We start from the raw sequence: 14,721 nt of genomic DNA, 5'->3' as shown, positions 1-14,721 counted from the left end.
TAAGAAGTACTGATGTCTCTGAAAGTAGTGTGCTAGAATAAGAAACCAGACTGCATGGGCAAAAGAGTCACTGACTTGTTCATGTTCAGTAGTTTAGATTGAGACTAACTTGAAGTAGGAAGAGGAAGGAATTAATGTACAACTGTCTGTATTGGAACTAATTCAAGAGGGTGTGTGTGTGTGTGTGTGTGTGTGTGTGTGTGTGTGTGTGTGTGTGTGTGTGTGTGTGTGTGTGTGTGTGTGTGTGTGTGTGTGTGTGTGTGTGTGTGTGTGTGTGTGTGTGTGTGTGTGTGTGTGTGTTGTCATGAGTCTTGAACTTGGGGCCTGGGTATTGTCCCTGAGCTCCCCCCACCCCCCTTTGCTGGTCCTGGGGCTGGAATGCAGGTTGGATACACTGTCCCTGAGCTCTTTTTGCTCAAGGCTAGCACTCTACCACTTGTAGACACTGCTTCACTTCTGGTTTTCTGTTGGTTAATTAGAGATAAAAGTCTCACAACCTTTCCTGCTTGGGCTGTCTTTGAACTGTTATCCTCAGAGCTCAGCCTCTTGAGTAGGTAGGATTAGACCTGAGCCACCAGCACCCAGCTAGGAGTTTCAAAATCCCCATCACAGTTTCTTTATTATTTTGAAACAGCATAAAAATATACTTACACTTACTCAGACTTCCATTAGGAAATAAATGTCGTATGTGCTATAATAGCTCACTTTTATGAAATGTATAATTTGTATTTTTAGAATAGGATGAACTAAATATGTAAAGACAGAGTCTCATGTCCACCTTGAGCCACCAATACTCCTGTGGAATCTTTTTTTTTGGGGGGGTTGGTCGTGGGACTTGAACTCTGGTCCTTGGCACTGTCCCTCAGTTCTTTAGCTCAAGGCAAGCACTCTACCACTTCTGGTTTTCTGATGATTTATTAGAGATAAGAGTGTCACAGTCTTTCCTGCCTGGGCTGGCTTTGAACCACGATCCTCAGATGTCAGCCTCTTGAGTAGCTAGGATTACAGGCGTGAGCCATAGGCACCCGGCTTCCTGCGGAATCTTGATCTGAGAACATTCTTGAAAACTTCTAATCTAGAGCCAACCTTGTCTTCCCTCACCAGTCAACCCTTGCTTTGTTGTTGTTTTTCCTGTCCTGGAGCTTGAACTCAGGGCCTGGACTCTGTCCTAGAGCTTTTTTGCCCAAGATTAGAGCTCTACCACTTGAATCACAGTTTTACTTCCAGCTTTTTGATGGTTAATTGAAGATAAAAGTCTCAGGGACTTTATTGCCAGGCTGGCTTGGAATCTTGGTCCTCAGATCTCAGCCTCCTGAGTAGCTAGGATTACAGTCGTGAGCCACTGGTGCCTGGCTCTACTGAGTTTTATAAGCAAAATGGCTTCAGTTTTGGAGGTGGGCAATTTCTGGTGGGGAGAGCTGTTCATTAACATCTTAACATCATTCTGAATATCAGTTATATATATGTGTGTGTAACTGTGCAGATAAGTAAAATACTTTAGTGTGTATTTGTCTTTTAGAGTGTTTCTCTGGGATGGTCAATTTTTGTTACATAGATATCCTAAGCCCTTTTGTTTTTTAGTTTGGATTTATTTAAACTATATAAAGAACCATAATATAATTGTGAGTTAGGGGTACAGCCCAGAGAGCTGAGGAGGGTAAAGGCCATCTAGTGGAAGAAAGGAAGAAAAGGGAAATATGATAGATCCAGACTTGTCTACGACCCTGACACAACCCTTAGCACCGTATATAAATGCCATTAGCCACAAGTTAGGAACCAGAGGCATGGCTTAAGGTTTAGAGCACCAGAAGAACATGCTCAAGGACCTTGAGTTCCAAACCTTGTGGATTAGCAAAAAAAAAGGAAGAAGAAAAATGCTGTTTGTTTGTGACTCAGTGGTAGAGTACTTGCCTAGCATGCATGAGGCCCTGGGTTCATTCCTCAGTACTACATAAACAAAAAATAAAGTTAAAAATTTAAGGAAAATGCTGCTTATAAGAGCCATGAAGAGAAAAAAAAGAGAATAAAACCAGGAAGTGAACTGACAAAGTATAAACAAATTTTAAGTACTAACATAAAAACAACGAATATTTTGGAAGAAAATAGTTAAAAGTATTGAGGAAAAAATAGCACTAATTCTTGCATATTCAAGAATGGCAGAGTGGTGGGTAAGGGAATAACACATATGCATGAGGAGGACTTGAATATATGCATGAGGAGGGCATAATGTATTAGTAGGGGGGCATTTCAGTTAGTGGTATTGGACCAGTTCTATAGCCACTTGGAACAGAAACAGATTCTTATCTAGTTACTTATATCAAAGTTACTTACTTCAGGAACTATAAATTGAAAGACTTATTTTACGTTTTTTTTTGGTTGGTTATGGGGGCTGAACTCTGGGCCTGGCCTCAGCTCTTCAGCTCAAGGCTAGCGCCCTACCACCAGCACCACTTCCAGCTTTTTCTGCTTATGTGGTGCTGAGGAATTGAACCCAGGGCCTTATGCACATGAGGCAAGCACTCTACCACTGAGCCACTTTTTACTTTATTTTACTTTATATAAATAAAGTGCTTCACAACAGAATGTGAATATGCAGAATTAAAACTGGGAGAACCCATGTAATTGTAACCCCTCTGTATGGTATTTTCACAATTGAAAAAAAACTGGGAGAAAATATTTTCACATAATTTGAATGCCAGTTTCCTTCATAATGTAGAGCCCTATGACCAACAACAAAAAAAAGACTAATGAGGTTCTTAGTGTGTTTTCACCAGATAGATTAGCAAAGATTGGGGAATTGAAAGATACACTGTGTGACATGGGATGAGAAACAACATACTCTTGAGCTCTATGGATTATTACCACCTCTTGTAAGAAACCTACTAATATTGTCAGATTGTACCTGTTAGGCGCACTTTGTCCTAAGGTACAATCACATGGTCAAAGATAATAGCCAATGTACTAGACCAGTAGGGAAAATGTATAAATGTCTGATAATAGTGGGCTGTTTAATGAGTTGGGTATCTTTCTGTAGGCTTTAGAAGTAGATCAACCAATTCAAGTGGTGGTAGCTCACACCTGTAATCTTAGCTACTCAGTACACAAGGCTCCATCTTGAGGGTTTTTTTTTTTTTTTTGTGGGGGATAGGGGGCTTGAACTCTGGGCCTGGGTGCTGTCCCTCAGCTCTTCAGCTCAAGGCAAGTGCTCTACCACTTGAGCCACAGCGCCACTTCCAGTTCTGGTGGTTCATTGGAGATAAGAATCTCATGGTCTTTCCTGCCTGGGCTGGCTTTGAACCACTATCCTCAGATCTCAGCCTCCTGAGTAGCTAGGATTACAGGTGTGAGCCACCATCGCCAGCCTGTCTTCAGTTAACTAGAAAAAAGCTGGGCTGGAGGTATGGCTCAAGTCTGTCTGTCTGTCTGTCTGTCTGTCTGTCTGTCTGTCTGTCTGTCTGTCTGTCTCTCTCTCTCTCTCTCTTTCCCTCTCTGACACACACACAGTTCAAATCCTAAAAAAAAAAAAAAGAGAGTTTAACCAGTATATCAATGTGAAGCCATACCAGAAATCTATTAAATAAAGGGAGAACAAGGTGCACAGACGCAAACATGGGGTCCTTTTACTGTGTCTGTCCTTGAGCTCTTCGGCTCAAAGCTAGCACTCTACCACTTGAGCCACACACAGTGCCATTTCTGGCCTTTTCTGCTTATATGGTACTGAGGAATAGAACCCAGGGCCTCATGCATGCAAGGCATGCACTCTACCACTGAGCTACCTTCCTAGCCATATGTTAGAATATTTCTGTAAGCTCGTGTGAGAAATGGAAGTAGCAGTTGCTTCTAGATAGAGGCTTATTTTTTCAACAAACTTAAACTACAAGTTGTTTTGTTTCATTTTTTTAAATAAAGATAAGGTGTTTGGCTGTGTTGCCCTGGCTGAAGTACCGTGGTTGTTGTAGTCATGACTCTGTGCTGATACTGGGGGCAGATACCAGGTAGGGTGCTAGAGCCCCAACCTTTTGGGCTCAGTGACTTTCTGGTTTAGCTTTCCCAGTAGTAGTAGATAGCCCATTCCACCATGCCTGTCTCTGTAAAAAGAACTATTCTAGCTGTGAACCTGTATTGCTTATTAGTTGAAACTAATTTGTGATAGTGTATCCTTTTTTTAAAACCAGTCCTGAGGCTTGAACTCAGGGCCTGGGCACTGCCCCTTAGCTCTTCAGCTCAAGCCTAGTGCTCTACCACTTTGAGCCACAGCTCTACTTCCAGTTTTCCAGTGCTTAATTGGAGATATGAGTCTTAAGGGATTTTCCTTCTTGGGCTGGCTTCAAACCACAATCCTCAGATCTCAGCCTCCTTGAGTAGCTAGGATTACATGAGCCACCAGTGCCCAGCTAATAATTTTAATCTTGATTTTATTTTAAATGCTAGTACTGTCTTTGAACCCAAGGTACTGAGCTCTTGCTTAGCCTTTTCCTGCAAGATTGATATTTTACTACTTGAGCCACAGCTCCATTTTTTGACTTTTTTGGGGGGGGGGGGCATGGCTAATTGGAGACAAGACTCACTTCCTGCCTGGGCTAGCATTGAATTGGAATCCTTACATCTCAGCTTTCTAAATAGCCAGGATTACAGGTATGCCCATCCTTAAATTTTTATAGCCCCTAAAGAAATTTTGTACTTTCTCTTAGGATCCATCACGACCATTCCAGGGGACCACATAGTGGCAGTCAGGCACAGGAGAAAGATTATTATAAGGTTTATTAGAGGGGCCATATGTCCCCCTGGAGAGGGAGCAGTGTGGTGTCTGCCCCCATCCAGGTAGGTAGCTCTGGGGCAAGTATGGTGTCCAGGTAGGTCTCGGGGGAAGAGAGGGAGTGGCTAGCTTTGTGGCTGGAACTCTAGGGCTGGGTGGAGCTCAGGTCTGGGTGGAGCTGAGGCCAGAGGTAAGGATAATGCTAACACCTTTCATACTTATTCTTGAATCTCTTCCCGCTCCTAGTCCTAAACACATATTTTTCTTATTCTTGGGATTTGACTCTTTCCGGGCTTTTATAGACATGGAATTGAACATTATATGGTCTTTTGTGTGGTCTTTCATTTAACATAATATTTTCAAGGTTCCTCCATGATGCATTATGTAGCAGCAACTTCATTTATTTGGTGACAAAATATTCCATTTTGTGTGACTATTTCACATTTTTATCCTTTATTTGATGAACGTCTATCTAGGTTGTTTCTACTTTGTGGCTACTGAGAATACTCATGTACAAGTTTTTGTCGACATATATTTTCATTTGTTTTGAGTATATATAGAGTAGTGGTTGTATGGTAACTGTTGAATATTTTGAGGCATTGCCTGTTTGTTTTCCAATGTTAATGTACCATTTTACATTCCCATCAGCAGTGGATGAGCAGTGCTTTTTATTATCTACTTTTTTTCTTTGTTATTATGGTTGTTTCAGTATATGTGTTGTCCCATTGTGGCTTTGACTAACATTTCCCTGATGACTAATGATATTGAGGGTCTTTTATGCTTAATGAAGTGCTTACAATTTATTCTTGCATTTAATACAAATGGTTGCCTGCTTTTTCTAAAATTGGTAAATACCTACCATAAGTACTTGGATTATTCATTTTTTTGTGTTAATGTATTTGCATGTCTAGATTGCACCACCTTTAGAAGTTCATTTTAGCTCATCTGTTCATGTCCAGTTGGACATTTTAGCCACTGTGAAACATGGGACCTTATCAGAGCCTTGAGTCATTATGTACAGTGTTTTTTTTTTATTTTAAATAATATCTTTGCTAAAGTCATGGTTTTTTTTTTTTGTTTTTGTTGTTGTTATTGCAGTATTTCACTGGCCTTGAATGTGGACATAAGTTTTGTATGCAGTGCTGGAGTGAATATTTAACTACCAAAATAATGGAGGAAGGCATGGGACAGGTAAAGATAATGATTTAATTTTCAGTTCTTGTTGAATTTCCTTTAGTGCTTAGACCCTTAGGTAAATATGAACAGGTGAAAGTTCCTGGATTAGTTCGTAACAGACAGGTGTATTTCTGTTTGACAATGTGACATTTCAGTTAAAATAAAACCTAGATGAAGTTTTCTCAGCAGGCATCAGAATTGGCTGAATGTGGTGAGCGATTTTGTCAGATACTTTGCTGATTTCACTTTATGGAATAACTGCATGTGCACACAGAAACATGTTGCCTTAGTGGCAAGTAAAGAATTGTGATCCTACTAACATTAAAATATCCCAGAATCTAGCTAAGTGCCTGGTAGTGGGAAGCATTCAGTAAATAATTGTTGAATGAAGACACAGTTTAAATTTCAATCTTTTTCAGACTATATCGTGTCCTGCTCATGGTTGTGATATCTTAGTGGATGACAACACAGTTATGTAAGTATTTTTGATAGATTCTGCACATTCATTATTGGCTAGTTGGTTAACTAAATTGCCTTGTACTTAATACTTCAAAGAATGTGAGGTTTTAAAAGTCTCTTCAGACTTTGTAATCTGCATTCTTTCCTATTACAAAGGCATGTTGTAACGTTGTTAAATGCTCAATCACTGTTCTAGTAAATTTGACAGCTGGATTTTGTTAAATTGTGGACTTGGAGTATAGGATATGTCAGTGTGTCATTGATGTACTCTGGGAAACGTGAAGATTGAGTTAAGGAAAACTAGGTTTTGTGAATGTAATCCCAGCTACTTGGGAAGCAGAGGCAGGAGGGTCCTAAGTTCAAGGTCAACCTGGGCAAAGTTACCAAGACTGAATCTCAAAAACAAGAAAAGCTAAAGGAACTGCAAGTAGCTCAAATGGTAGTATACTTGCTCAGCAAGTATGTAGCACTAGATTCAGTCCCCATTCCCACAGGGGACTGTGGGATGAGGGGAGGGTATAAGGGAAATAGAAAAAGGATTGGGGATATACATAGCTCACTGGTAGACTGCTTGCCTAGTATGAGTGAGATCCTGGGTTTGATCCCCTGTACCACAAAAATTTAAAATGAAAAATAAAGATTCATTGTTTGAGTGCAGGATTAAGTAGAGGAATAAAAGTAGACAAATCTCAGTGCATGTTTGGAAAGGAAAAGAAAGCAATTTTGAAGAGACTCAGATGCAACTCTTGAGCCCTGGCAGCTATGAGAATTGAGCATGGATTTCTCATAGAGGAATACCTCAATAAATAGAAACTGCTGGTCTCGGGCAACCCTGCTGTGTGCAGTTGTTGGCTGGGATTATGCCCGGAGGATGTGTTCTCCTGGCTGCTGGAGGCTGTCTCCTAACTGCTTGTCATCAAACATTCTCTTTTGAAGAGAGAAGAAAGAAACCCGGAGAAAGAAGTACAGTTAGAGTAGCTTGTAAAATCCCAGCTTGCTTAATTCCAGGTCATTGCTTATTTTTGTAACTTTTAAGTTATCTCATTGGCATCATTGTAGGATGACAAACAGATTCAGGGCTTGAATAATCCACAGTTTGTGTCATTAGTCTTAGATAATTGTACAGAAAAACCTATCTCGTGAAATGTAATGAAAGTAAAAGTATAGCCATATGCTTTGATGAGTCAATTTCTTAATGAAGTGACAAACGAACTGGCCAACACAATTTATAAAGCTCACTGATTCTGCTTGCTTAATTTCAGTCTGCTTTGGTTTATTTGGTACATATTTAATGTTGTTGCTAACTCTGTGTTTGTCCTGGATTTGTCTTTCAGTAAATCTTACTTCTGTTAGGAGTACCATAATTCTTTTCTGTCTTATCTCTCTATGCTTTTGCATCAGGGTTGTGGGTTTTTTGGGTTTATTTTATTTTTTGCCAGTCCTGGGGCTTGAGCTCAGGACCTGGGCACTGCCCCTGGGTACTTTACCTCTTGAGCCACAGCACCACTTTCTGCCTTTTCTGTTATTTGGGACTGAGGAACTGAACCGAGGGCTTCATGAATGCTAAGCAAACAGCACTCTACCACTAAGCCACATTCCCAGACCCGTGTGTGTGTGTGTGTGTGTGTGTGTGTGTGTGTGTGTGTGTGTGTGTGTGTGTGTGTGTGTGTGTGTGTGTGTGTGTGTGTGTGTGTTGTGTGTTGTGTGTGTGTGTGTGTGTGTGTGTGTGTGTCAGAGAGAGAGAGAGAATGTGTGTCTGTTGGTTGTGGGGCTTGAACTCTGGGCCTGGGTGCTGTCTCTCAGCTCTTCTGCTCAAGGTGAATGCTCTACCATTCTAGCCACAATGCCACTTCCGGTTTTCTGGTGGTTCATTGGAGATAAGTGTCAGGCTTTCCTGACTGGGCTAGCTTTGATCTTCAGATCTCAGCCTTCTGAGTACCTAGGATTACAGGTGTAAGCCAGTGGCACCTGGCCAGGTTTTTTTTTTTTTTTTTTAAACCAATAGATAGACAAGTTTGGTCCTGTGCATCATCGTTATAGATACTACATCCTTCCATTCAACAGACATTTGCTGGGAGCCTGTTTCCTAGCACGTATGCACAGGGGATCAGAAAAGTTAAGATACAGGTTCTCCCAAGAGGTACACAATACCAAATAACTGTAAAGCAAAAGCTTAAGTAAAAGGAATACAATAAAGTACTATTAGTGTATTCTCCCTTAAATCATTCACCCTTAAGAGTTTAGGAAGTAACATAAAAGGAATAAAAACTAGAATTGAGAGAATGGGTAATATTCATTAAATAATGTCAATATTTTAAAAATAGATTGTATACTTCTCTGTTAATGTAGTCTGCAGTGTGCAGAGCACAGAGTAGTATAGTAGGAGCTTATTAGAGAGTGAAAAGAATTTGATAATTTATAATGAGTTATCATGATAATTGTTACGATTATTATAATAAGATTTGTGTTTTGGAAATAGAACTTTATAATGGAATATACTTTAGTGTGGTAAGGTATTTGAGCAAATTAGACTTGCTTAGAAGGTTCTGGTTAAAGATAGTAGTATGGGAGTTGTGATTTCAGTGGTAGCAGAAACAACAAACAGACTGGTGTGGACGAGGGAAAAAGTAGTATGAATCTATGATTTTAAATAATTTGATCAATTTGGTAAAAATTAGTGCCTTTAGGTTTGGAGTTTAGTAATTAGATAAGTACAAGCTCTAACATAATAGGTGAACAATGTAGTACAAAAAAAGAAGGGCTGGGAAGGTGGCTCAGTGGTAGAGCGCTTGCCTTGCATGCACCATATAAGCAAAAAGAAAAAAGTCAGAAGTGGCGCTGTGGCTCAAGTGGTAGAGCGCTAGCCTTGAGCTGAAGAGCTGAGGGACAGTGCCCAGGCCCAGAGTTCAGGCCCCACGACTGGACCCAAAGAAAAGAAAAGAAAATGCTTGGGGCTGCGAAGTTGGCTCAGTGGTAGAATGCTTGCTTTGGTGTGCATGAGGCCCTGGGTTCGATTCCTCAGCACCACATAAAACAGAAAAAGCTGGAAGTGGCAATGTGGCTCAAGTAGTAGAACGCTAGCATTGAGCTGAAGAGCTGAAGGACAGCACCCAGGCCTTGAGTTCAGGCCTCACGACTGACCAAAACAAAAAAAGAAAGAAAAAGAAAAGAAAATGCTTGGTGTTGGTGGCACATGCCTGTAATCCTTAGCTACTCAGGAGGTCTGAGATCTGATGATCACAGTTCAAAGCCAGCACAGGCATTAAAAAGCACAAGAGACTCCTATCTCCAATTAACCACCAGAAAACTGGAAGTAGAGCCATGGCTTAAAGTGGTAGAGTGGTATCCTTGAGGTAAAAAGGGTCAGGGACAGCGCTTAAGCCCTGGGGTTCAAGCCTCAGGACTGGCCACCCCCCCAAAAAAATAAGAAAATAAAAAAGATGAACTCTTAGAGACTGAAATTTAAGTTAAAAGAAGGGGAGTAAAGTGAAAGATACTCAGGTGATATTTTGAGAGAATAGCATTAAATAAACCAAGATAGTTGAGAATTTCAACAAGAGACACTGATGATTTTACTTCTAGTGAAGATATAAATGAAGCTGGGTGCTAGTGGTACATGCCTGTAATCCTAGCTACTCAAGGAGGCTGCTATATGATGATCAAGATTGGAAGCCAGCCCTGACAGGAAAGCCCATGAAACTCTAACTTCCAGTTAACTATCAAAGCTGTAAGTGGAGCTGTGACTCAAGTGATAAAAGGCTAGCCTTGAACACAAAAAGCAGGGACAGTGCCCAGGCCCAGAGTTCAAGCCCCACGACTGACCAAAAAAAATACTCCCCCCCCCCCCCCCCCCCACTTCCCCTGAAGAATGAAGGTATAGGCCAAATTAAACTGAGCTCAGTCATGAGTGAATGGGAAGTGGTGAGAAGCCTGGTGGTTCACAAGGATGAAAGTTCTTGATTATATCCCCAGTGGCTTGTATAATGATGTATGTCATCCTAGATACTCAGGACATCATTGTAAAATCACAGAGATGAATATGAGTCCATGAATGACATTATTGACTCAGGTGTTCCTAGGCCCGTCTCCTGTCAGTGAGGTAAATTATATGTTATGAAGCCAGAAGCCAGAAATTTTCTGAAGATGCTTCAGGTGCTCTGTTGGGGACCTTCTTCTGGATTCAACCAGATAAGCTTATTTTCTTTTTTTTTCTTTTTTTTTGGTTGGTTGTGGGGCTTGAACTATGGGCCTGAGTGCTGTCCCTCAGCTCTTCAGCTCAAGGCTAGCGCTGTACCACTTGAACTACAGTGCTACTTCCAGTTTTCTGGTGGTTTATTGGAGATAGGAGTTTCACGGACTTTCCTGCCCAGGCTGGCTTTGAACTGCGATCCCCAGATCTCAGCCTCTTGAGTAGCTAAGATTACAGGCATGAGCCACCGGTGCCCAGCTAAGCTTCTTTTTTTTTTTTTTTGGGGGGGGGGGGCTCCAGTCATGGGCCTGAACTCTGGGCCTGGGCACTGTGCCTCAGCTCAAGGCTAACGCTCCACCACTTGAGCCACAGCGCCACTTCCGGCTTTTTTTTCCTGCTTATGTGGTGCTGAGGAATCGAACCCAGGGCCTCATGCATGTAAGGCAAGTGCTATACCACTGAACCACCTTCCCAGCCCCTAAGCTTATTTTCATAACTGTCTTATTTAACTGTTTTCTGGGTATGGCACTTCAGTTTTTGGAGACAAAGTCTTGCCATGTGTGTGTCACAAACTGGCCTTGAGTTCAGTCATCCTGGCTCAGCTCCCCAAGTAGTCTAATTACAGGATTATGCCTCTTAATTGCAGATACATACCTGGCCCACATAAGGTTCTGTTTAAGAGAGCTAGAAGGGAAATGGACAGAATATATCTACCATTTAATATATCTACCATGATACCATGAGGTTCTTTTGTGTGTGTGGAGGGGGGGAGGAGGTTGTGGGGCCTTAATTCGGGGCCTGGGCGCTGTCTCTCAGCTCAAGGCTCAAGGCTCTAGCACTCTGCCATTTGAGTTACAGCACCACTTCCAGCTTTTTCTGCTTAGGTGGTACTGAGGAATCGAACCCAGGGCCTTATGCATGCAAGGCAAGCACTCTACCACTGAGCCACCTTACCAGCTTATCATGAGGTTCTTATAAATAAATAGAGGAAAAAGATGCTCTTCTGTCAGGAAAAGAACATTTCACAGTGAAAGAAATCTAAATTCCATAAGTACAAATGGTCATACTTCATTAAATAAGTGCAATAAAGTTCTTCAGATGTTAAAGTTTTTTTGTTTTCCTTTAAGATTTCAGATAGATTGGTTAAGATTTGAAGAAGTAGTTTAATGTGAGAAGGAAGTATGATAGTCTAACTATTGCAGCATTGTTGGAATACTTGGCAATTTCTAAAAGTTGCTTTTGCTTGGGCCTTTTTATATTTATTTGTTTATTTACTTATTTATTGGTTGTGGGGCTTGAACTCTGGGCCTGAATGCTGTTCTTCAGCTCTTTAGCTCAAGGTGAGCGCTCTACCACTTGAGCCACAGTGCCACTTCTGGTTTTCTGGTGGATAATTGGAGATAAGAGTCTCATGGGCTTTACTGCTCGAGCTGGCTTTGAACTGTGATTTTCAGATCTCGGCCTCCTGAGTATCTAGGATTACAGGTGTGAGCCACTGGTGCCCGGCTCTAATTTTTATTTTTATTTTTATTTTTTTTAACCAACCTTTCAAGGGTAAGAATTTCAAACTGTGTTTAGCCTATAATTCTCACAGCCGATTTAGATCACATGGAGATACAACCAGTTATCAAGTCCTGGCTTTGACTGTTAAATCCTTGTTTCTAATCTGTATGGTTTATGTACCTTTTCTAAGTATACATTAGACATATTTATTTATTTATTTATTTATTGAGGAGCTTGGGTGCTGTCCCTGAGCTTTTTAGCTCTACCATTTTGAGCCACAGTGCTACTTCCTGTTTTCTGCTGGTTAATTGGAGATAAGAATCTCATTGACTTTCCTACCCTACCTGGACTGGCTTTGAACTGATCTTCTGATCTTGGCCTCCTGAGTAGCTAGGAATACAGAGGTGAGCCATCAGTCCCTGGCTTAAACTCCTTTCTTTGTTGTTCTATTTTTTTGCTGGTTTTAAGGATTGAAGCCTGGGTATTGTGCAGATTCAATATTAAGCATATTGAGCTACACTCCAGCCCAACTCAAATTATTTTGTAATCCCACAATGCAGAGATTTAAACCCATGTCTCAGTTTTTCTAGGCAGGCACTCTACCACTGAAATATATTTCCAGACTTCTTAAATTCTCAACAGTGGTAATTGTACCTCAGCCCTTTTTTTGTTAGTTTGTTCGTTCTTGCTTGTTTTTTTTTTTGTTTTGTTTTTGGGGGTGAGTCTTGCTAACTTTGCCTGCACTGGCCTCAAATTTGTTACCCTCTTACCTCTGTCTCTTGTGTGTGTGCCACGTATACCTGTCTAACATGTTTATCTTAGGAAATTATGTCTATATACTAACTTTCACCTTTTTCTTTCTGACCTTCCAGTTTCTCATAGCTATATAATTACATTATTAATTTTATAGTTATTTTTTCCTGACACTGATGGCATATTTTGCCACCAGATTAATGAGAAAGTTATAAATGGATACATGTATAATTAGATATTCTATATTAGTATGTAAACAATTAGAATTAGTTAATTGTATAGGCCCCCAAAAAATAAATGCAATTTATATCTGTGTAATATCAAACCTCTAAGTTAAATGATGATTTTTTCTTTCTTTTTTTTTTTTTTGTTGGCTAAAGATCAAACCCTGGATGTTTTTCTAAGCAAGTATTCTCACTGAGCTGCAGTCTCAGCCCAAGATGATTATGTTTGACATTCATAAGGGTCAGCTAGACCCTGTGTAATTAGGATAAGTCATACTGTTAATGCTATCTCTGGAAAATGTCTACAAAGATAAAACTATGAAATGACTTGGACGTTATGGGTAGCAGACAAATAGCTTTGTTGAAAGCCTGGGTGGCATTTCAGTATTTTCAAGTTAGAGCAGTTTTACTCATAGTCATAACATCAACAGTTTATCAAGTCACATTGCAGAAGACCAGAAAATACTCTTAGATTTAAACTTCTAATAAACTTTATTCTTGGTTTCAGGCGCCTGATCACAGATTCAAAAGTTAAATTAAAGTATCAGCATTTAATAACAAATAGCTTTGTAGAGGTAAGTAATTTAACCTTTCCTTCCATTTAAGCTGGAACCAGTGGCTCACATCTGTAATCCTAGCTACTCAGAAGGCTGAGATCTGAGTATTGCAGTTCAAAGCTAGCCCAGGCAGAAAAGTTCATGAGACTCTTAATCTCCAGTTAAGCACCAAAAGCAGTTGGAAGTAGAGCCATGGCTGACGTGGCAGAACACTAGCCTTTAGCAGAAAAGCTCAGGAACAGTGCCCAGGCCCTGAGTTCAAGCCCCAGAATTGGGACAAAAACAATGTTCTGTTTAATAATATAAATACTAGTTATTATTATTATTAAGTAGTTCTGCAAATAATTTATTATTCCATAAGCCAGGTTTTGAGTGGAATGCTTCTTGATGAATATAATCATTTCCATTGTTCTCATCTTCCGATATCTATTCTCCAAGATCTCTATTCTCCAATTGTATAGTTTTTACATAATGTGCATTGGATAAAATGCTCTCATAGTAATGCTAGTTGTTTTTTGTTTTTTGTCAGTCATGGGGCTTGAACTCAGGCTGGTTGCTGTCCCTCAGCTTTTCAGCTCAAGGCTAGTGCTCTGCCACTTGAGCCACACACAACTTCTAGGTGTCTGGTGGTTTTGGAGTTTCATGGACTTTCTTGCCCCTGCTGGTTTTGAACTGTAATCTTCAGATCTCAGCCTCCTGAGTAGCTAAGATTACATGTGTGAGCTAACAACGCCGGGCTTTGTAATGCTACATGTTTTTTGTTGTTGTTGTTTTTGTTTTTTGGTCAGTAGTGGGGCTTGAACTCTGGGCCTGGGTACTGTTCCTGAGCTCTTCAGCTCAAGGCTAGCGCTCTACCATTTGAGCCACAGTGCCACTTCTGGTTTTCTAGTAGTTTATTGGAGATAAGAGTTTGGACTTGGCTGCCCCAGCTGGCTTTGAACTGTGGTCCTCAGATCTTAGCCTCCTGACTACCTAGGCTTATAGGTGTGAGCCACCAGCGGCCGGCTTAGCAATGCTAGTTTTCAAAACATCTCTTCTCCCAGCTTTTGGTGGTTCATACCTGTAATCTTAGCTACTAGAGAGGTTGAGAGCAAGATGTTCATT

The 14,721-nt window shown here is 40.7% G+C and overlaps 1 protein-coding gene across 1 annotated transcript in view; it reads left to right on the top strand.

Annotated features, from left to right (window-relative positions):
* Positions 1 to 14,721, top strand: part of Arih1 (ariadne RBR E3 ubiquitin protein ligase 1) — a 73,836-nt gene that overhangs the window by 33,540 nt on the left and 25,575 nt on the right. The window contains exons 4-6 of the mRNA XM_042697391.1: positions 5,855 to 5,947; positions 6,352 to 6,407; positions 13,569 to 13,635. Coding sequence (XP_042553325.1) covers positions 5,855 to 5,947; positions 6,352 to 6,407; positions 13,569 to 13,635 — 216 coding nt within the window. The remainder of the gene's footprint in view (positions 1 to 5,854; positions 5,948 to 6,351; positions 6,408 to 13,568; positions 13,636 to 14,721) is intronic.

The sequence above is a fragment of the Dipodomys spectabilis genome, unplaced genomic scaffold (assembly GCF_019054845.1).
Source record: "Dipodomys spectabilis isolate Male_0828 unplaced genomic scaffold, ASM1905484v1 ptg000219l, whole genome shotgun sequence".
In the NCBI taxonomy this organism is placed as follows: domain Eukaryota; kingdom Metazoa; phylum Chordata; class Mammalia; order Rodentia; family Heteromyidae; genus Dipodomys; species Dipodomys spectabilis.
The sequence above is the reverse complement of the archived record's forward strand: the minus strand, read 5'-3'. Positions and strand labels throughout refer to the sequence as shown.